Here is a 23,880-nt window from a genome sequence, read left to right on the forward strand (position 1 = left end):
TGGTTAATGTTCTTTTCGTTTACTCTAGTATGTTCTTTCTGTTTAGTTTCTTATGTTCTTTTTGTATTTTTTTTGTTTTTTGCGTTTTGGTGCAGGTGCACGTAGATCTACGTGCAGGCCCCTGCACCATCCGCGCGTTGAGAGTCTAAAGGGAGCTCCGCCCAGTAAATCTCCGTGATTGGCGACTAAAATATATCAAGGGGTATTTCCATAAATAAGTTGTCCAAATATGCCATCTAAGTATTTAAATATACAATCTCTTTATACTTCCTCCGTTCTGGAAATATCGCACCATTTGTTTATTACACTATTCACACTTTGTCCATTTTTTGTGATTCGTACGTAAGGAAATTTTAGTCATATGGGGTCATGTTAGATTCGTATCGATATATATTTTCTAAATATTATTTTTTTATAATTTTTAATTGCATGCAATTTGAGCTATTAAGAGTCAAAATAACGGTTAGAAAGGTAAAAGTCAACCATGGTGCGATATTTCCGGAACGGAGGAAGTATTAAAATTATTTTCTTTTATTTTTATTTTTTAAAAATATCAATTATATTGTGCATTGCAATTTTTAGATGGTACATTTTTTCATTACAATTACGAGCATGCCACTTGATATGTCAATCAAGAGGATTGTTTTGAAATTTCTCGTTTGGATGTATCATTATTTATAGTGAAATAGTGTTTTGACCCGTGCAATGCACAGAAGCATTATATATATAAACTGTGAAAGCTTACATCGCTCGATATAAGATAGAGTAAGTAGAAAGATATTATGTTTATTAATCTTTTTCTACTTTAAGATTATTATAAGTCAGCCTAAACAAATTTCTAGAATAACAATCAACGCCAATGATAATGTATATACATTAGAATTTCTTCCAAAAGCAAAGTAAATTGATTATTAATTAAAATAGAAAAAAATAAGCCGTCATAAAAAAAAGGTGAAAATTACATAAAATAAAAGCATATTACCTTTGAAAAATGTATGTTAATATAGTTCATTTCGAAAAATAGTTGGTAGTCAACTTTATTTATAAGGGGGCATGGGAGATGACTAGATGAGAGGTTGATAGTTTATTGAAAAAAAAAATGTTTAGTTTTTTTATACTCTTATTGTTTTTTGAAGTTAAGAATCTAAAAAATTATTAAGTTATACGGAGTAAGTACTAATGCTTATTGATTTGTGATTATCTATTTATATGTTTATTTTATTATTATTATTATGGGTATCTTTTGGGTTGTAATTTTTTCATATACAATGGTAGCTTTTGAATTTTTACAATTTTCATACGTAGTACAAGCAAGATTTTCTATAGTAGGTCTTGAACTTTAAACAATGTTGCGCTTATTAAAAAGTGCGAACATGATGTGATTGATCACGTATAAAGTTTTAGATTTTATATTAGGGCCCCTTCCATATGCCCATAAAATGACAGGACCTGTTCTCGATTGGCAACAATTGTAAGTATTTTAGTCGGTAACTAATTAAAATGAATGACACTCGTAAATCGTAATGAAAGTGGGAGGAAGATGATCGAGCCTTGACTTTAGGTAGACTAATATTTCCTTCTGAGTTCCGTCACGCGTCACCGCAACTTCATGGAAAATGTTGCATAGCTTCCAAGTACGTAATCCAATGACTTCATTTATAAGCTCTACTACTACTATATATAAAAATAATCATACATGTCATATATGCTACAACACCAATTATCTTAATTAGTCACAAACCATCATATATTATCACTTCAAATGGTGGAATTGGCGTATATTTCGTTCATACTTGGTGAAATAACTATGAATTTATCCAATTTCTTAAAACCCCTTAGCTCACTCTCAAGTTTACTCATCTTCTCCTACACTAAGTTATGCCCCTTGACGAAATCGAGTAATATCAATATTATTACTAGTAGTGATGAAACAAAAGTCTCCATTAGTGTTAGTGAGGTTAATATGGTGATGAGAAGTCTAGGGATGTGGAATAATGGATTAATCGAGGGTTCCAATGAGAAGAAAGTTGTTGAGAAGGAAGTGTTCGACGAGTTGTTTGGAGAAGAAGAGCCATGTTTGGAGGAAATTTGGGAAGTTTTTCAAGTGTTTGATGAAAATAAAGATGGGTTTATTGATGCTATGGAATTGGGAAGAGTTCTTTGTAGTTTGGGATTTCTTAAGGAAGGATCAAATGTTGAAAGGTGTAAGAAGATGATTAAGGGTTTTGATAGGAATGATGATGGATTGTTGGATTTTAATGATTTTCTCATGTTTATGCACACGTGTTTGTGTTAATTCATTAGGTTCCTACATACTGATCGGTCTTAATAACTATGTAACTCCACTTTCTTTCTTTTCTGTTTAATTTGTTGTGGAATTTCCAAAATTATAAAATCTAAGTATTTCCAAATTTGTTTATGTTAATTTATTAGGTTCATTCGTACGATTGAAATCAACAACGAACAAGCCTTAAGGTAATTTAATTATGCTTTGAATTTGAGAAGCATAAACCTTTTATAATTCGCGAAAATATTGCCACAATAAAATAAATTTCTCTAGGAGTTTTGCAAAGAAAAATTTATTCCAATTAAATTCTAAGGTAATTAAACATGTGTTACTATTTACAAATAAAATTATTTACCAATTACCAAATGCCAATGTGTAACGGATTATTCATTTTTGACATCAGCTCAATCATACATGCATGAAACCGTCATAGTTCACGTTACAATAACAAACTAAAACGAACTTTACTAACTATTACAAACCATTCAACCAACATAAAAGAACCTTACAAGCCTTGTCAAACTTTTTGGTGAACTAACTCCAATAAGCACAAATTGAAGGAAACACTAATTTAGAAATGACAAAGTTTATGCCAAATTACTCCTCCGTATGTATTAAGGGAAGGGATAAGGTATTCGGGGGGGGGGGGGGGGGGGGGGGGGGGGGGGGGGGATTGTTTATCCCTATCACCTTCAACAAGCATAGGATAAATTTTATCTCCCAACAGCCCAATCCCTTACCCTATCTCTTCCTCGTTAGTCGTTACTCTAAGAGCATCGAGTATTCGAGTGTGAAGTGGGATACTTAAAGCTGGAAGTGCTGACTTGGACTTGGTCTTTTAGACTATTTTTTTTTTTCAATTCAGATTTTTAAAGTCCAATAAACTCAGTTTAATTCATTTTAGTTTACAGGAATATAAATTATTAATGACTTTAATTAAGTCTAAAAGGTCTTGCGCACACAAGGTATACAATAAATTTATTGTACACCAAGATAGCTTTTATGCAGTTTTTTTTGTAACTTTAACCTACTTTTTTGTAACTTTTATACTTCCTCCGTCTTTTAATACTCGCAACGTTTGGACTTTTGCCACTATTCATATAATCTACTTTGACTATTCGTAGTGTTTTTTATATAAGATAAAACATATATAGTCATGTGGGATCTTGTTAGATTCGTCTCAATGTGAATTTTCAAAATATCAACTTTTTATAATTTTTGCATAAAGAGAATTTAAGATATAAATGATCAAATTTGTGCATTGGCATGTGTGCAACTAACAAACGTTGCGAGTATTAAAAGACGGAGGAAGTATTATATTATAAAAATAAAAAGTTGATAGATAAACATTTTAAAAGGTTAAATGATTAATTTATACATTATTAGTGATTTTGAATAAAAAAAAATTATTCAAATGAAAATATTTATCACTAAAAAATAAATAACTTTTACATATATAAATGTAACTTTTAAGCATTTTGAGTCAACTTTTACTCTGGTGTACAGTAAATAAGAATTTGTGAATTAAGTCTCCATTATATGACGGAAAATTAATAGTAATTTTAGAAATTGTATTTTACCATCTAATAAAAAACAAAAATTGTCACCACCTCTTAACGACAAAGATCACATAAACATTATGTGGGCCCCTTTCAACAACTTTATTTCTATTATGCTTTTCTTCTCCCACGATTTCATGTATTATTAGGGGTGAGTTCTGGGTGAATAGGTTTCAGTCTCCTCCCAATTGTTGTTGCGGGGGATCGAACACGGGTCCTTCCTACCAAGTTTAGCCCCAGTCACCAATGAACCAACAGACAATTGGTGATTTGCATCAAAAATAATATCAGTAATTGGTAATCAGTAATTAAGACGTTATGCTAATTTTGTTTATAAACCAATTTGTGTGTGTAATTGATCCGGCAACGTGATGTATCATGTATGCTAATTGAATTGCTGAATTTATGATTAAATGACTGAAACTAACCCCAAAATTGGACAAACAAAATTTAGGGTTCATACATAACATTTATGTGATCTTTGTCGTTAATAGGTGATAAAAGACAATTTTTGTTTATTTTTACGTGGTAATATACAATTTCTATTTTTTTTTTTTACGTTGGTGAAAAAATAATTTGTCAATTTTTTAAGATGATAAAATACAATTAATCCTTTCTTTTAATACCAATTTTAACTTCTTTTTTTTCCTCTATAAAAAACACATGAAAAACTAGATTAATCCATACCCTTCCTTGCACTATTCATTACGAAGAACATTGTTTTGGCCTGACATATGCGGTCATGTCATCATGTGCATGTAGCATGAAATCTTATAAATTTGGGCCTGGGCTAGGTTCTTGTCTTGGGCCTCCGCTTAAACCATCATATCAACACCAATGTCAATTACTTCTAGTTAGAAAGGAAGTAGGTACTACCATACTACACATTTGCTCCGAAATCATTTACGAATTACAAAATTTTATTAATGTGTGACACTAATTAAAAAATCCCTTAACTACTAACTACTTACGTTTAACTATATATGTACCACAAGCTTTGTAAGCATTGATTAAAGCCATAAAACACGTGACATGTGTCGCTTCGAGGCGAAGGAAAGTTAAATGTAGATAGATTGAGAGAGGAAGCTAAGAGTTTATTTACATTCATTTTCGACAACCAATTGAACTTGACACAAATAATACAAGCATATAAGTTAAAGAGTACGTTATGGAGAAGAAAAAAGCAGCATTTTCATAAATATTCTTCTAGTAATTTCACCTGTACGAACAAAAGATGACCATAAAAATATAGGGAACATATTAAATCACGTACTCATGATATTGCTACCATTATATCTTCATTAATAGTTCAACAATAAATATATAACCATTTTCACATTTTACGTACGCTACATTAATTAATATACTTGGTCAGTGTAATTGGGTTCTAGTCTCGTGAATTAATTTGATAAGTTAAGATAATTTCATATAAGTTCAGACATGTATAATAAAGTTGTGAGAAAGTTTGATTAGTTATAAAGCAGTCTTGAGTAGGCAAGATGACTACATATAATATTGGTTATATTGATAGACCGACTAGCTTAGGTTAGCATAGAATTAGTCATTAGTTGTTACAACGAGAAATTTAATTAGTCTTCAACAATTAATGCATATATAACCTCAAAATAAGTCCACACAAATTAAATAATTTGATCAACATATTTCGTGCATAAGTTGACGTACCTGAAGAGAAGACGTCGTAAAACATAATTTTCTAGGTTTGTCAAGTGTGTAACTTAAGATTTGTGGACTTGTATGACCGATCGATCTCTCTCGTTATAAAAATAAGAATCATGCACCGGCACCGTACCCTAGATGTCTACATCTTGATGTCTACGTAAAAATGAGGTCGAAATAAAAAACAATTGAATGTAATAATGAGATCGACTGAAAATATCAGTGATCTTTAAAAAAGATGTTGGCCACTAAAAGCACCATATATCTTCTTTGTTGTACGTCCGGCATAATATTTCACAAAAAAATACTTCTTCCATTCTTTATTAAATGACACAATTTTAATTATAAAAATTTGATATTATGAATCTATATGATGAGATGATTATAACAAGATCGCACATAACTATATTTTTTGTTAAGTATAAATCATAATTGATGGTCAAAGTATATTATATGAATAGTGTCAAAAATACAATTATGTCATTTAAAAAAAAATGGAGGAAGTAACAATCACGACAGATATTATTAATTAATATACTTGTCTATCTACGTACTTGTGTAGTACGTACCGACGTACGTCTATCAATGTTAACCACGTGAATATACATAGCCAATATAGGGTATGAAATTCTCATTTTATGTACGTCCTTGTGAGATGTTTAGCTTAGCTTGTGTTGAGCATTATTGTAATTACGTAACCTAATGTATTTAGGTTTGGGCTACACATGTTTAAGATCCGATATTAGTTTGTATATAAGTTACACTTTACAGAAATACAAATCAAGATACACAATTTCTAACAGCTTGTTAATTCAAATTGGAGTTTACTTGTGCTCCGGAGTCCGGACAATGCCGGTGGTGAACGGGTTTGTATATTGTATAGCCCAAATTCTTATATGAGACTGTCCTCACCATCAACTGATAGTGAGACCAGTTCACACTTGCGAATTTAGGTATGTTATTTCTATAGTTTAGACATGTTACTTTTTTTTTATAATTTTAGAGGAGGTACTTTTTTTAGTTTGGGTATGTTACTTCTATAGTTTATACATGTTACTTTTTTATACGGAGTAGTTTTAGGGGAGATACCTTCTTAGTTTAGGTATGTTACTTCTATAGTTTAGACATGTTACTTTTTTTTATATAATTTTAGAGGAAGAATTTTTTTTAGTTTAGGTATGTTACTTCTATAGTTTATACATGTTACTTTTTTTATACGGAGTAGTTTTAGGGGAGATACCTTCTTAGTTTAGGTATGTTACTTCTATAGTTTAGACATGTTACTTTTTTTTTTAATAATTTTAGAGGAGATATTTTTTTTAGTTTAGGTATGTTACTTCTATAGTTTAGACATGTTACTTTTTTTTATACGGAGTAGTTTTAGGGGAGGTACCTTTTTAGTTTAGATATGTCACCTCTATAGTTTTGACATGTTACTTTTTTTATACGGATTAGTTTTAGGGGACGTACATTTTTAGTTTATGTATTACTTCTATAGTTTAGACATGTTATTTTTTTTATAATTTTAGATGAGGTACTTTTTTAGTTTATATATTTTACTTCTATAGTTTAGACATGTTACCTTTTTTTTTATACGGAATAGTTTTAGGGGAAGTACTTTTTAGTTTAGGTATGTTACTTCTATAGTTTAGATATGTTACTTTTTTTTATATAATTTTAGAGGAGATACTTTTTTAGTTTAGGTATGTTACTTCTATAGTTTAATTAGATCTGTTACTTTTTTTTATATATAGTTTTAGGGGAGAACGCTATTGGTTTCGCGCTCGTCACACCATCAAGTTGATGGTGTGACTGGTCTCACATGAGACGCGTTGATTGTATAGATCGTGGGGTGATGGAATCCGGTGAGTCTTCACCTGGACAGACAATGTGTACATGATCTAATTACATACTCCCTCCATTTCGAAATAATGGGGACGGTTTCCTTAAATGGGTGTTTCAAAATAATAGGGACAATGTACTTTATTCTAATTTTGGCATATGACTCATCATATTTAATGAATTCACACTACTCTTTTTTTCACTTTACTTACAACTTTTCACTCAATCTACTTTTATATTCTCTTTTTACTCATAACTTTCCATCCAACCTATTTTTTATTCTTCTTTTCTTTCACCACTCCACTCAACCTAATTTTTTATTATTCTTTTCTTACGACATTCCACTTTTCCCATACTTATTTCTTACCTTCAATCATTTATCTTGGTTGTTGTGAAATGCATAAGTGTCTCATTATTTCGAAGCGGATGTAGTACACAAGTCATTGTGTGAGGATATATATTTTATTAATTTTATCGTCCATGCTGATCGAGAAGGAACTCTATGTAAAAAAGAAATACTGAAATAGTAATGTGAAGCTACAAATTTTGAGTGTGATTAAACATTATATTTTGTTTTCGAATATACCTAGAGATATATATATATCAAATGATATTGTTTTTAGAGGTTGTTTTTTCGGATATCAGATATGTGTGGCAACACACATATCAGCTAAAAGACAAATAGCTAAAAGACAAAAAAGGAAGTACCATTTATGTTAAAAAAGTACCATTCTGTAAAAAAAAGTACCATTCAGTTAAAAAAAGTACCATTTTTGTTTAAAAAAGTACCATTTAATTTCTTTTTTATCATTTTTCTTATTTTGTCTCTTACTATGATATGCATTTGCCCACACATATCTGATATCCGAAAATACTTCCTCTTGTTTTTACCCATTTTACCAGTTTGTGTTTTTTCCTAACTGGCCAAATAAACAAAGAAACACCCTTGGTTACACCTAGCGAGTGAAAATACACTCCCTTTTTGGGTCAATTATTAGGATATGTGATTCAGTGAAGACAAACGTGTGTATCTCATAGAAAACTCAATAAATTCTCTAGCCAGAACATAGTACAACCTGAAATTTAGTGCTTTAGCAATATATGCATGCATGGTAAACAAACAACATTGCATTTCGTATAGTAAGTTGGACATTTCACCATAATAGTATGAAATTGCAATGTCACAAGTTGTAGGAAGTTTTGGCATTTTATGTTTGGCGCTTTACTTACCAACCCAACTTGACCCAATTCATCAATATGGGCTACCAATATTGTCTTAGATAATTTAATTCAGGCTGCCACTATGAAATGAGTACTCCTAGTATTGGCCTTGGCCGGTCTGGTGCCATAAATTAAGGGTTGTGTATGATCAGTTATCATTGAGGTCTTAGTATAGTGGTAAAGACTATGGCCAACATACAATAGGTCTTAAGTTCGGATCTGCCTTCTCCCATTTGTAATTCTATTGTCTTTTGTGGCTTATTCACAATAATAATAAAAAAAAAAGTGTATTATCGGTCACATGTTCGTACCCTATTTATTCGTAGATTCCTTGTAAGCTTGTGACTCTTTCACAACAAAAAATATGAGGTATTGGCCTGATGGCAAAGACTCATAAACTATACGGTAAATCACGTATATGCTCAAATCCCCTCAATCCTCATGCGTAATTTAGAATGCACTTGTTGCTTATCGGACAAAAACAACAATGAATAGCTATTGGCCCATATTCACATGTCAAAAATTAACAGTTTCTATTTATTTATATAAAAGAAGTTTGATGAGAAAACTCTATATTTGTAAGTGTGTACGAACACCAGATGAAAATGAAATGTTAATAAGTATTATTGGTTTCTGAGCTGTGAAATCGATAGTTACATAATGAATAATGTAATGTTCCCCTTTTCAAAACTTACATAAATAGATGTTGGCAAATATTTATACTTGTTCTATTTATGAGGTATTGAGACCTTTGAAACCAACTATTCAATCCATTCGGGACCAATTTTAGGACCATCCACTCAAATTAGTTATAACATTTGTGTGTTGGGTTTTCCCCCTTTATTCATAAGGAGTCTCTCTCTCTCAATGATAAGTCGTTTTTTAAGTAGTAAACTTTTGCCTACTTATTGATAAGATGTATTATCGTTGGTTAATTTTTAATTTGTGGCATTTTCAGACAGTAATCATTTAACTCGGTCATTGTTTTACGTTAGATTCATGGGTAAGAAAATACTTTTTCTCATTAATGATAAATTGGTAGGAAACAATCATGTTAAAATTTTCTCATTTGGATACACGGTAATAATAAGTGATCATTTGGTAATAATATTGATATTACTTAAAATTTGTCCTTCCCGAAAAACTTCAAAATCATTTTCAATAACTATATTATTAATGCACCCTATACACGGGTACGGAGTAATAGCTAATAACTTCTCGATTATATGCAAGGAAAAAACATCAAATGACCATTTTCAATAACAATATTATTAATGCACGTTACACGAGTAGGAACTAATAACTTTTCGATTATATGCAAAACCTTATGAAACAAACTTGTTTGGGATGGATTGTGTAATTAAGAATCCAAAACTCAGTTACGAAATTAAGGCCGATGTGTAGAACGCTAATGTATGGAATCCAAATACACGTATTGTACTATTAATACTACGGAAGTACGGAGTATGATGTTGTATACTTGTATGTAATTAAAATCTACCACATATCTATCCTAACCGGTGTGGCGGTTAATCCTTACCTCGACTCAAAAAAAAAAAAAAAAAAAAAAGACTTAATAGCTGAAATTTGTGTTTACCTTTATTTTTAATCTTGAGTTTTGACGACATGAGCTACCTAGTTAGTGACTTAGTGTTACCTCCCATGTGGGTGGCATGAATAAATCCTTAAAGATATCATACGTAGTATTATTGATTTACAACTTCTGCATTTCCCCTACTTCTTATATCCTAACACTTTAAAACATGTAAACTTGGAGTTACTATTGCAGCAATAGTGTTCTACCATTTTTACCCCCACTCATATATCTTTATTACTCATTGCCCTTCTGTCCAGCTTCTGCCACGTCGCTTCTTCATCCACCGTTGATCTTGTGCCACTTCTCCCTCTCCATTCTTCACCTCCACTGCTTCCCTTCCTCTTTGTTCTTTTGCGGGTTTCTCAGAACTCCTGATGAGTTCCTCCCTCTTTCTTCACCCTTTCTCTTTCCTATGTGAATGTCGAACATCGGTACTCTCTCCTCTTCATTTTCTTCCATTTTTTATCTCCACCTACTTTCCAGATTATCTTGTCTTTCTACGGATGTGAAGATCAGAAATTGAAAAAAAGAATGTGCTATGGATTGCGATGCCGGATTTTTCTCTCCTCCTTCAGCTTGCAATCAACACTCTCACTTCGTCTTCTTTCTCCCTGGTATAATTCTATCTTCTCTGGTTTTGTTACATTAGGGTTCTATTTTTGCTTGTAATTGCTGAATTAGGGTTTTTAATTGAATTGGCAAATTAATTTAGCGTTTTTGTTGCATAAATATGTTAATTTTATGATTAAATCGGATCATTTTGATTTCAATTGATTCCACTTTTGTTCAATTTTCTTCATCTTTGATTTTCAGTTGCCTTTTTTCTATTTTTGATTATAGCTGGCTTTTCGCAAAAATTCTTGAGCTAGAGTGTTATATTAACCTCATGGAACAAATAATTTTACGTGATCATTTAAGGAGATCGGAAAAATCCCTGTATTTTTCATCCTTTCAATAAGCCATATGTTGTCAGACATCTAGGAATATGATACAGTTGATGAGATTTTAGATATTTTTGTTGGCAGGCTAGAAGAGAAAAGATCAGTGAGAGGATGAGAATATTACAGGATCTTGTCCCTGGGTGTAATAAGGTCCGATTTCTTTCCTTACAGTTTTTTCCACTTATTGTTGTTATCATTGGAAGGCTGATGAACTATCGATCTGTCATATTTATTTCGAAATGGCATTAGTCGTTCTGTATTCTCAATTAGGCAGTCCACTTTTCTCTTAAAGCATCTTATCCAATTACACAGTGAATCCTATTATGGAGTATTGAATTTGTGGGATTCGTGGTGCTTGAGTTTCCTGGATTTTTTCTGAGATGTTCATGTTCATTTTCTTGACCAAACTTCTGGGTTCAGGTCATTGGCAAGGCACTGGTACTTGACGAGATCATAAATTATATCCAATCATTACAGCGTCAAGTTGAGGTGCGCAACTGCTGAAACTGCTGGTTGTATGTTCTTTATGTTGCCTACTCATTGAGCTTTAAAGTGAACCTTGAACTTATTGCAGTTTCTTTCAATGAAATTAGAAGCTGTCAATACGAGAACCAGCCCTGGTATTGAAGGATTTCCGTCAAAAGATGTAAGTACAAACTACTGCCTATATAAAGAATGAGCTGGGACATGATATTTGTTAGTCAATGGGTCCTTTCTTGCTGCCTTTTTGAAATCGTATAATACATGTAACATTCAAAATCAAGTTTGGCAGTACCTACCAAGAATTTTAATGGCCTTAGCTTAAGATCAATCAGCTCTTCCATTCATTGTGTTCCCAATCTGAAATTTACAATGGATTTTCCCATTTTCTAGCATATCCTGGTTTCTGACCACAGAGACTCCTCTGAAGCGTTTTCTAGCTCAAGTTGCCAATTTAATAATTACGGGGGAAATAATTGATTGATTCTTCAAAGATGCATCTGGCTTTTGAAGCATACCGAATCAAGTTATTTACTTGACCGGAATTTTTGAGATTTCAGACTTATACATTACTATATTTCTTGCTGGATTCGTACGTAAATGCTACCTTACATGTAAAAAAGACGGGAGAAATATAACCCGAGCAATGAGGAGATATAATATTTCATACAATTAGGATATGTGGAATGCAAAATCTTAAACTTCAAATAAAAAACATTAAATAGTGTATTATAGTTAGGCTTTTTTACTCAAAGAAACTTTTGGATATAATAGGTCTTTTGTAACTTTAGTTTTTGAGTTTTGGAAACGCGAAATGTGACCTTCTTGAGCGTTTCCGCGATTCAAGATTACTTACCGTATATGAAATTACTTTTTCTCCTCTATTTTCCAGCACAAAATATTTCCGTGGATGCGTAGGAGATGAACAATCTTGCAATTCCAGAACCAAGGGCTTTTCCATGTATTGCTTCAGGTACTACTCAATTTTCTTTTTCGATTTTAAAGTTTACTGTGACAATATTTCGAATTCTAGAATTGGTAATCTGAGAATTTTTTTTTGATTATCGTTTTAATTTTGATTAATTCAGTTTTTTGTTTTTGTCATTTTGTTTCTTTGAATGTATACAGTCTTGAAGTGAAAGGCCATTGGATGTTACCCATGCTCATGCTTTTGTTCAGGTATTATAGGTTTTGCTATCGTCTCTTTGTTTATGTTTACATCTTTTTGACCTGGGGTTTGTTTTTGAGGTCTTGATGGTTTGGGTTTTGTTTGACAAATCGTAGAAACCACAAGATATGTCTAGGGTTCTGATCTGGACTTTATAATGATATGCTATGAAAATCTGATCTTTGTATAGTGATATGCTTTGTAATATGGGATCAATAAAGGAGGTTAGGTTATTCTAGAGGAATTTTAGGTGTGGTATGCAAGATATGCGTGTTAGGCGGGGTTGCATATCATTCCAGTAAGAAGGCAATCCAATTCGTGGTGTATAGGAAGTTATGTAATGCTTATGGTCTTTACTGATTTGTAAAATTTTGGAAGCCAGATAAAGTGTTAAGCAACTACAGTTTTCTTAGTATGCTTTGTCATTAATATTGGGTATAAGGAAATGGGAGAAAACACAAATACGAAAAACTAAGCAACTTCTAAGCTGGTCCTTTAAACGTTTCAATTGTTTGTGTTGATGGAATCATTATGAGTTTAAAGAACTGATAGTGTAGTTAAAAAGTTGTGCTTTAACTTACAGTGAAATTAGTATATACGGAGTACTTGAGTAAAAATAATTTCTTTAGGCATCCTCTATTGATACACTGATGTGGTTGATGGTTGTGTATGATTTTGAAAAGATTGATTGGACGGATATCATGATGATGCCCCCCCCCTCTCCCTCTCTATCTCTCTCTCCTCTGTGTGTGTGTCTCTCTCTAGCTTTAATATCTTTTTTGCTTCATTTGCGTTGAATTTATATATGAAGTTATCAACTTATTCCCGTTTTTTCTTTCATTGATTTGCATGTTAAATGGTCCTATCGGTGCATGTTTCTTACTTTTTTCTTGAATTAACCAGTGTTAGAGTATGGCTCGCCACCACAATCTAATGTGTCTGAAATCAAGAGAGGTTTGACAATCTCTACACTTATAAAGGCATGAACTTGCCTTTACTATTCCTAGAACAGTGTAATGCCTATATTACCCCTTATTTTTCTTGGTTTTACATTCTGCCCTTGCCCCAATCTGTTGCCACGTTCCCTTGCCCATCAGATCTCCCTCCCCTCTTCTTTCAATCTGGTGCCCTAATTCGGGCTGTTTTGTTCTTCAGTTCTCCCTCTCCCCTTCTCTCATGGTAGTAACTAGATCTGTTATGGCTACCTTTCTCTTCTTCGATCTTACCTCCCATAACCTCCCCTCTTCCTTCATCCTAATTCACGCGTCAAAAAGCTTCACCAATGGCGGGTGATACGATAGTGAGCAAGACGAAAGCAAGCAGAAGAAAACTGGAACAACGAAGTGGCTCGATGCACAGGGTGTCGGCTACATACTCCCCGACAACCACCTCATTCACGAAGTATATGTCCCCCCATTTTCTCTCTCCTCAAGTTCCATCAAAGACGGAGATCATGTCAAATTCAGCATCAAATTCAACGTTTCTGACCTCCAACATTCTCCGGAAGACATTGATGTTGCCCCATTTGGGAGCAAGTGTAGTAGCTGCAAAATATTCGGCCATTCTTCCTTGAAATTCCCATTAAGTATGAATTCTAGGTTTAAGTGTTTTCGTTGCGGGTTAATTGGGCATTATGCTATGAATTGTGACCAGAAATTTCAAGGTTGGTTCCTTAATCAGACCCACAAAAGAGGTAGATCCTATAGTAGGCGTTTCAATGGGTGATCTGTTATGGTTTAATCTTGTTGAATTTGATATTTGCCAGAAAACTAGGTTTGCAGAAACTCTGAGTTCAATTCTGGAGAGTCTGAACATGCCACATGAAGAGTTCAATTAGTCGATGCCTTTTCAATTTTGGTAGTTTTTATTCTTGATTTTGCTGTTTTAGTTCAGATTTTAGTGTTTGATTGTTAGTTGATTTGTGGTATTTTGGTTGCTTGATTTTTTTTAATTAATTGTTAGTTTTGATGAGTTGAATCAAGCAAAAACAACGATTAAGGTAATTGAAATATATGGATCGAATCGAAAAGCTAATTTCTATAATTGTGCCAAAATTTCAGTGAAATATTTGAACTATAATTTTGAATGAAATGCCAGTAGATATGTATGGTGTTTGCTCATCATACAATCTGCTCTTCATGACCGATGTTGGTGAGGTTAGATTAGGGTTTTGTTGGTGCTGAGCTTCTTGGCTTGGTTCTTGACTTGGTCCTTTCTACTGTCCTTGTGGTAATTGTATCTTCTGCATTGTTTTTTCATGCTTAGCTTGCATGCTCAGTGGTACAACAAGATTTTTTGTTTCTTTGGCAAGCAAGTGTAATGAAATATGAGCAACCAAACCAAAGTGCAACCTCATATCCTACAGGAAAGGATAAACTTCTAGGAAGGACACCCTTACAGCCATAGGAACATCAACCACCATCTAGGGACTCTGAGCCTGGATTAACTAAATACATCTCTATACATCAATTTGAAGACCCACACCAACTTCTATTATTTACTCTAATTCTTCTAGGTGTAACAGAAATACCCTGTATTCCACCCGTGACTTCAATTTTAACTTTCTTTATAGTATGTTCTATAGATGTAACTTTCTGATTCCAGTATGAATCATTTATTACAAGCCAAATGTTACACACAGTAGCTAGCAGCTCTGAGTAGAACACGCCCTTTCTTAACTTGCTTGCTTTGCATCTATCTCAGACCCATCTCAGAATACCAGAAAAGAAGTTGCTTGAGTGTTTATCCACTCCAAGCTGCCAGCTGGCGTAAACATGCTTTGCTTTAATAAAAATGAAGTACCTATTGCAGACAAAAAAAGTAATACTTGTATTTTTTAAACAACTTGAATAGATTTTCATTCAAAAGAAGTACCTGTTGCAGACAAAAGAAGTAATATTTTTATATTTTTATTTTACACTATAAATTTTTTTGCTTTTTCGTTTTTTAATTTTTTTTAATCATTTATTTGATTTTGGTAAATGTATGCATTGTGAATTTGAAATTGTTTCTCAATTGATGCCATTTTGCTAGCTTAATACCATTATGTCATAGTGTAGTTTTTGAAAGCAGAAACAATGGGTTGCAGAGTTGAATATTTTAGAAATTAGAAGCACCAGCTTAGAAGCACTAGCTAAAAGACTAGAGCATTTAGTCTTAGATTTAGGTTTGTGATTGTTGGGCTTGTGATGTATCTGATTTACTAACAGATGAGTTTAAACTATTTCCAGAGAGTTCTGGTTTGTTTTAAACAACTTCATATAATATGATCATGTTGATCATAATTTGATAAAATTCGTTGTTTATTTTTGTTGTGTGTGTGTTCTTAGGCCGGATGTTCATCTGCCCAGCTTTCAAGTATATTACCGCCTGGGGACCGCCTTATCAGGTAATTGTTGATACCAACTTTATCAACCTTTCCATCCAAAATAAAGTGAGAACCTCAAATTATTTGTTTCTTTCATATAGAAATATAGTACTACTTTCTGTTTTATTATTTATTTTAGTTGGAAATGTGCTTTTTTCTTGGCTGAACTTATTGATTGCATAAAAGTGGTTCTTAGCGATTAGGTTTTGTTGACTTGTGATAAAATTTTCACCTGGTGGGTTTTTTATTGTATATTTTTTATGTTGTTGGATTTGGAGAAAGCAATGATTAACTGCTTTGCGAAATGTGAGTGATTATTGTGATCTTTGTGTAAATTTTGTATATTGTTTTGAACAATAGGTTATGTATGTTAATATATTGAAATCCATGCTTTACTAACTGTGTTATGGCCGAACTTGATAAGTTGGGTTAGAAGTATCATGTAGTGCTGAGTTACCTACTTCATGTTCGTCATCTAACTATAGATGTGGGAAAGCTTGGTAGGTTCTGTTGGAAGACAAACTTTTCATATATTTTTTAATCTTTAGAACAAATATGATTGTTTCCAAGTAAAGCTATTTCCCTTCATTTTTCTTTGCCGACGGGGCTCATGCTTCCCAAATGTCACACATTTTGAAGAATTTACTTTTTTTTATTGAGTAATAACTTAATTCGTGAGTAAAATAGGCTTTAAACTCCTAATTTGGCCCTTCGTCGTGAATTATGGAATCAGTTGGAGATGAACTATCAAATTTGATAATCCCTTTTCCAGCTGTTGAAGTTGGTTTATCTTTGGATATCGAATTCTCGATAATTATCTACTCTGTATTTTCTATCGATTTTTCTGTTGATTTTATTTGTATTTTATATTGATTCGAAAATATAATTTTCTGATATGGCGGAGAGTTTCAAATTCTTTAATAAAAGTGCCTTGATAATTCTACTTGAAATTTGTATGATCTTTCTTGATATGATTCAATTTTTTTTCCTGCTTGAATCTTTATTTTGTTTTGGCAATTACATTCTCTTCTCACTCTCCTTTTTCTGGAGGGTTTTAATAGTCAGGGTCTAAGATTGTCTGTCAAGTGGGCATCTGAAACGTGATACATTGATGTTTACTTTATTCGAGCTCATTGTCAATATGTTTATCACCATACATAACTTTTAGCTGACACTTGTTGAGTGGAATTAATAGATTACAGCACCCATATAACATGTGAAGTATTTCGTAAAATTAAGAAGCTTTGGGTTGTCTTTGCGTTGTCTTGTGGGTGGCGAATTATCAGTAGTGATTATCCCTTGCTTTTGGGATTATTGATTGTCACTTCGTTAAATATTGTATACTGGTAGCATTTGTTAATTTCAGTTACTCCCTCCATCCTAACTCCCAAACAAAGGATAAAAATTTAGAAATCAGTGTCGTGTGGAAAAATATAGTACAATATCTGATAATATATTTATCTTGTATTTGGATTAGGGCTCTTAAGTCTATTTGAGTGCCAAGCTATGGGGAAAATTATGTTCTTTCACTCGTTTTCCATTCCCAATATTGATTGAAAATTTTGCATTGGTGGGAGTCTACCTGAAATCGTTCTATGATTTCGTTCTCTAACTTATGGGGAAGGGGGGGAGGGGCTCCTTTCGTTCTATGATTTGAAATCGTAATTTTAAAATTATGGATGCCGTATGATATTTATAAATTGGTACTACTGGGGGTGGTTTTGAACCCATAGTTATAGAGACTCTGGCTAGGGTTTGAAATTTGAAATAGATTATGCTTAGAAGAGTAACAACTTACAAGGGAGACTTAATTACGTGGATGATTCTTGTAGCCAGTAGCCTGCTTGTTTTGTATGACGGTCGAAGGATTTATGTAGACATTAGCTTGCTTTCTTCCAATGATTGTACCCTGAAATCATAATCTTTAATGTATGATATTTAGAAATTGGTGTTAATGGGGTTGGTGTTGACCCATAGTTAGAACTAGGGTTTGAGACTTGAACTAGACTATAATTTCTTCCCTGGTTGATTCTTGTGGACAACAACTTGCTTGTTCTCATGCAGTTTTTATGATGGTCGAAAGATTCAGCTACACAGTAGCTAGGTGCCGTCGTTTAAAATTGGTTGGACAAAATATGAAGTAAATATAGCTAGGAACCATCTTGAGTTTAATTTAATGTTGAGGGACTTATGGCTTATGGCAACCTGGCAGGGGTCATCTATTCATCATCCTTCCTTGTGCGACTTTTGCAAGTGCATGAGTTCATTCTATGTATTTATGTGTATGTGTGTTATTTCTTGTGTTCAATATTCATACTTGGGTATTATAGTTTGATGTTAGCATAGCTTCGTGTTAAAAGAACTTCCAGACGTTGCTTTAGGAGGTCTTTATTCCCAATATCATTTCTGAACTTTCCTTTTGTAACACATGATTCATGTTAAAGGTTAACTCTCTTGCATGATTTATGTCTTTTTTGTGTAAAAGAGCTGTAATCTACTGTCCATGCCCCCACCAGATTACGAAAATGGTCTGTTACATTAAATCTCTTATATAAAGGTTTTTTTTTGTGCATTTGGCATGAACTGATTTTTTTGACATTGTTTTCATTTCAAGAAAATCTTATAGTGTTTGCTGAGGTGATAGGTGGGATAATGTGCTTATTTTCCTGGATAAACTAAAGGTTCCAAGGCATTAGAGGAACCAGAAAGCTTAAAACTGACTAAATTTCCTGGGTCTTTTAGCTTCCCTTATAACCAGAGGATGGGTGAAACTTAGTGTAAGATACTCTTATTTTTTAACCTATGTAGACAGTAGTTTCATTGGGTGTAGGATCTTTTAATATATCCTGATTGTCTTGGGGCACTCTGTATATTCACGGGCATAGACACACATACTGTAGTCTGGGAAGAGCTAGGCTACTAAAGCTAGCTGGCTGATCCACTTTGTCAATAGAGTCATCTCGGGTGCTTCATGTTATCTTTTTGTCAAACTGGTGCAGAACTACTCGAACTAGGAAGATATCATTCATATACAAATACACAGTCTTTGACTAAGATTTTGTGTCATAAAGCATGCATTACCAGAAGCCTAATACTTGTTTCTTTGTTTGTGTTGCAATGACACAGGAGAGATGTGAAAAATGAAGGGAGATAAATCATTTATACGTTCCCCAAGTTGTCGACAAAATCCGGACTATTTTGTAACCGCCAACATGTAGTAGGACAAGATTTGGTCATGAATCAAATCACTTGTTGTTTGTGAAAATAATTATAATGCAGTAAACTTTTGACACAGTGTGTTATAACTCGTCTTTTAGAATCAACATTGTGTATATGTGAAATCTTAGTAGTATACGCTTTTTGAAAGCAACCATTGTTTATGGTGAATGATTTTAGTATTTATATTACCTTATGTGCTCTAGGAATTCAGGGTATTTCATATGAACATAGACCACTTAAGGTTTTATGCTCCTAGGAAATAACTACATTTCTTATCATTTACTATGTCCATGCTTTTAACTACTTTCATAGGGTAATTAAACTCGTGATTTATACAACATTTTGGAAAATAATTTTTTATATCTTGGGGGGTCGTGCGCGCTAGCGCACGGACCACCAACTAGTAAAGACAAAAGACACAAACTTAATTCTCTCCACCTCCACAGTCCACCCTACCCCCCCCCCCCCCAGCCCTTAGGCCTTACTCTCTTTTATAAGGAAAAATGAAAACAAAAAACATTTAAGGTTGAGTGTATTGTATAGTATTTAACTACTTTTACTCCTTCGGTTTCTGAATAAGGAGATTCTCCTGTCTTAAATGTTTATCTTGAGTTGATACAAATAAAGTATGATGTCATACTCGCCAAAATCAAAACACGTTGATCGAATGAATTACTCGACTAGAACCTAAACTTTATCAAAATTAAATTGGCTAATGAACCTAAACTGAATTGGAATTTTGAAAAAAGTTCAAAAGCTAGCATGGGGTCTTAAACGGATCTTTGCCCGGATTACATTAATCAATTACATTAATTAACATAACAAGAAAATGCTAATAACGCGTCACTCAAATACAACCCGACCCATAATATACCCGAGTAGCTAGAAGAGAGATAGAGAAGTCACTCTTGGGGGGTTTGTCAAGTAGTCCAAAGTGAATTAAATAAAGCATCACATCTGAGATCAGGTTTTACTTTTCCAACACAAAATCATGATTATAACTTAACAGATAACCATATTTGGACCGTTGGTTCTTTTACTAAAACGATCTTCTATCCATCCATACACCCACATACTCCATCTACATTGTAGAACAACAAAACACAGACAACGATTGCTTCTTTTTCCCAATATCACTTCAAACCCACTAGTGGTCCGCACACTTTTTATTACTCATTTTTAATTTAAATTAACGAAATTCCATCATGACATATCATATCATTATAAAAAAAAAAACTGTCATATTTAACTGATACAAGGAATCACTCCCACTTCTTTTTTTTTACCATTTATGGTAAATTTTCAGTTCATCTAAAAAACACACACCACAATTCATGACCACCTTCATGATCCAATCAAATCTCTCGGTATCAATCGTCCCAATTTTATCAGATGTTTTTCGAAGAACTTAAAACCCGAATGATCACTAACTAATTTCTACACGTTTTTAGGAATAATTAAATTAAGGGTTAACATATATTTAATTAAAATAAAAACTAAGTAGCTCCAACACCAAGGAAATCTATGAAAGGTGGTGAAGATGAATTGGGATTATCATCTGATCTTGCTGCTTGAAATGAAGGGGATTGTGAGGAGGAGAGAGAATAAGGGTCTGTTTGGGGCAGTGAAATTAGAGAAGAAGAGTTATTGTTGTTGTAGTAGTAGTAATAGTACGACTCTTGTTGTTGGATTTGCATTTGTATTGGCCTATCCAAACAGCTGCTTTGACTGAACATGCTCACCATGTTATTGTTATTTGGACCTGCCCAACACAAATTAAATCCAAATATAAATACACAACTCATTTCTAAAATTAACAGCAAAGAATAAATGTGTTATGAGATCAGCAAACAACATGTACGTAGTATACACATATCTTGGTTATTTTTTAAGATTTAGTATGATGATTTTATTCTCCTTAACATTGACCAAGTAAAAGTCTATGCCTACATTTGGTAATTGGTAGGGGTTAAAAGAGTTAAGTTAGCTATGTATTAACCGTTATTTACCTAACACATTATTCTTACGGAGTACTTCTTTAATTTCCTTTTGTGCTTGGATTTAGAGTCTTTAACTAATTACAAGAGTAATGAGTATTACATAGTATAGTACTAATTTTCCATTTCCCCGTTTTTGATCTTTAATTACTCATGCGACACTACTGTAAGGACAAATACTTATAAGCTCGATCAATGAGATATTGACCTAATGATGAAAACTAAGGGGTTTTGAATACAGTAGGTCACATGTTCAAATCTCCCCCTCGTATTTGTAATTTATATTGCCTTTGTGACTTTTTTTACTTGAAAATACAACTTCCATATAACCTCTAGTCTAATTAGACATTAAACTTTTGTTTGTGCAAGGCAATGTGTTAATACTCCGTAAACAACACACATAAAATTGAGCTTATAAATTTAACCTAGAGAGAATTAATAAGACTAGAATAAAGAGAAATTAAACATAATAAAAAGAAGAAAACCCACCTGAAAAGAAATCCAAAGGAGACTGCGGATGACCACAAAACCCATTACTACCACCATTGTTAGGGAAAGAAGAACATTGGTTGTTGTTGTTGTTGTTAATATTAATCCCACCATTATAACAAGTATTATACGAGCTTGGTGGTTGTTCATCATCTTCCATTGACGACGACGACGGCGATCTCCTCCCATTATTAAAATCATGTTGGTTATTAAGAGGAAAACTCGACGACGATGACGGTTGTTGTTGTTGATGTTGTTGATATTGTTGATGATGAGCCATAAGATTACGGCGACGTCTATAAGCACTAGATTGTTCTCGATACTTCCTAGCCATGATAACATGCCAATGATTTTTAACAGCATTATCAGTTCTTCCAGGAAATAGTCGTGCTATCATTGCCCATTTGTTTCCGTACACTCTATGTGCTTGCATTAATCTTTCCTCCTCTTCTTCTGTAAATGCTCTCCTGTTTATCCTTGGGTCTAGTTGGTTGAACCACCTTAACCTGCAACTTTTACCTGTCAATTTTATACAAACGTTATTATTATGATCAACCCTTTGATAATTAAATTTTTACAAAATGAAAATGAAAATGAAAATGAAAATGAAAATAAAGATTATGACCAAAACTTTGATAAATGGAATAGGGAATTAATACCAACATTTATCAAACACAATTAATTTTGTTATGACCGTACATAAATCATTACTACTCATTTCTTTGTATTTTTATTTAATTTTTTTTTTTGGGTTTGAGATTGAATAATAACAAATGGTTAGAAAAGGGGATTAAATTAAAGAAAGAATTACCTGATCTTCCTTGTAATTTCTCAGCAATGAGGTTCCAATTCTGAGGGCCATAAATAGCAACAAGTTCTTTGAGCTTACTATCTTCAGCAGGTCGCCAATGTCCTCTTGCACAAGCCTTACTTTCTTTAGAACCACCCACTTTATTACTATTATCATTATTGTTATTATTTTCATAAAAGTTTTCATCTTTACAACTTGCATTGGAATTGAGATCCATATTAGAAACCGAAACCGAAACCCCATGTTTTTCAACAAAATCACACACTTTCCCCTCAATTACTTCTTGTTGTCTACTGGTAAAACTACCAAGAAAGGGGAAACCCCTGTTCTGCGGCCGCTCTTCGGAGGCGGCGGCCGGCATTGCACCGAATGAGGCGGTTTTCGTTAGCGACAGCGAGGTTAAGTCCGGAAACGCGCTCATACCCATTTGAAATTAAGAAAGAAGACGAACAATACTGAAATAAATTATCCAAATCAAAGAGAATGTTGGAGATACTTGAGTAGTAACAAGCTAACAAGAAAACTTGTTAGCCATGCCCAAATTTTAAGCTTAATTTTGTAGAGAGAGAAAGTATATATAGAGAGAGAAATGAAGGAGAAGAAAGCAATTGAAAATGGCAAAAGTGTTTGTAACAGAAACCTACAACTCAAACCCCTTTATCTCTCTCTCTTACTCTTGAGTTAAAATAAATACTACTGCCTCCCCAAGTTGTTAAACACCCTGCTGACTGACCTTTTGATGTAACTCCCAACCAAAACAAATATTAGACCTTTTTTAAATTGGGTCCATCTTTTTTTTTTTCATTTGATTTGATTGTGCAAAACAACAAAATTAATTTAGCGGGTTTGCATGTTTAGGATAACTAAGGTCTAAGGGCCTCGTTTGATATAGTTTTTTTCTTTTTAATTATTTCTTCAGTTTTTTAATAATTAAAAAATATATACGAAGTATATGAAAATCACATAAAATAGTTTCCAGTTTTTTAATTGTTGTAATTTTTCAAAATTAAAACGACCTCTAATATGTATGACTATTCAATATTTTTTAGCTAATAATTTATTCTAAATCACAAAATTGAAAATAAAGGTCCAATTATTAATGAGATTTTAGCCTAATAGCAGATATTAAGGGTCGGTATATGAAAGATAGATCACAAATTTGAATCCAAATTAGTGGAGACTAATTAGATGCAGGTATAATAATAATAACCTGTTAAGAATGTAT

At 33.0% G+C, this 23,880-nt stretch overlaps 2 protein-coding genes and 1 long non-coding RNA gene across 3 annotated transcripts; 2 read left to right on the forward strand and 1 right to left on the reverse strand.

Moving 5' to 3' along the window:
• Positions 1–1,706: 1,706 nt before the first annotated feature.
• LOC110782839 (probable calcium-binding protein CML45) lies at positions 1,707–2,366 on the forward strand. Its single transcript, XM_021987086.2, has one exon. It carries the CDS (start codon positions 1,763–1,765, stop codon positions 2,294–2,296), a length of 534 nt encoding a protein of 177 aa, XP_021842778.2. The 5' UTR covers positions 1,707–1,762; the 3' UTR covers positions 2,297–2,366.
• An 8,772-nt stretch (positions 2,367–11,138) lies between these two features.
• LOC110777943 (uncharacterized) lies at positions 11,139–19,296 on the forward strand. The gene is made up of 7 exons (XR_008919469.1): positions 11,139–11,274; positions 11,545–11,613; positions 11,699–11,770; positions 12,497–12,577; positions 12,733–12,783; positions 16,102–16,160; positions 19,266–19,296. It is a non-coding gene; the product is annotated as an uncharacterized lncRNA (long non-coding RNA).
• Positions 19,297–20,444: 1,148 nt separating this feature from the next.
• Positions 20,445–23,370, reverse strand: LOC110782840 (transcription factor MYB54). The gene is made up of 3 exons (XM_021987087.2): positions 22,656–23,370; positions 21,845–22,363; positions 20,445–21,120 (listed from the first exon to the last, which is right to left on the reverse strand). Exons 1-3 carry the CDS (start codon positions 23,080–23,082, stop codon positions 20,855–20,857), a joined length of 1,212 nt encoding a protein of 403 aa, XP_021842779.2. The 5' UTR covers positions 23,083–23,370; the 3' UTR covers positions 20,445–20,854.
• Between the last annotated feature and the right edge of the window lie 510 nt (positions 23,371–23,880).

Source organism: Spinacia oleracea, chromosome 1, assembly GCF_020520425.1.
Source record: "Spinacia oleracea cultivar Varoflay chromosome 1, BTI_SOV_V1, whole genome shotgun sequence".
Taxonomy (NCBI): Eukaryota; Viridiplantae; Streptophyta; class Magnoliopsida; order Caryophyllales; family Amaranthaceae; genus Spinacia; species Spinacia oleracea.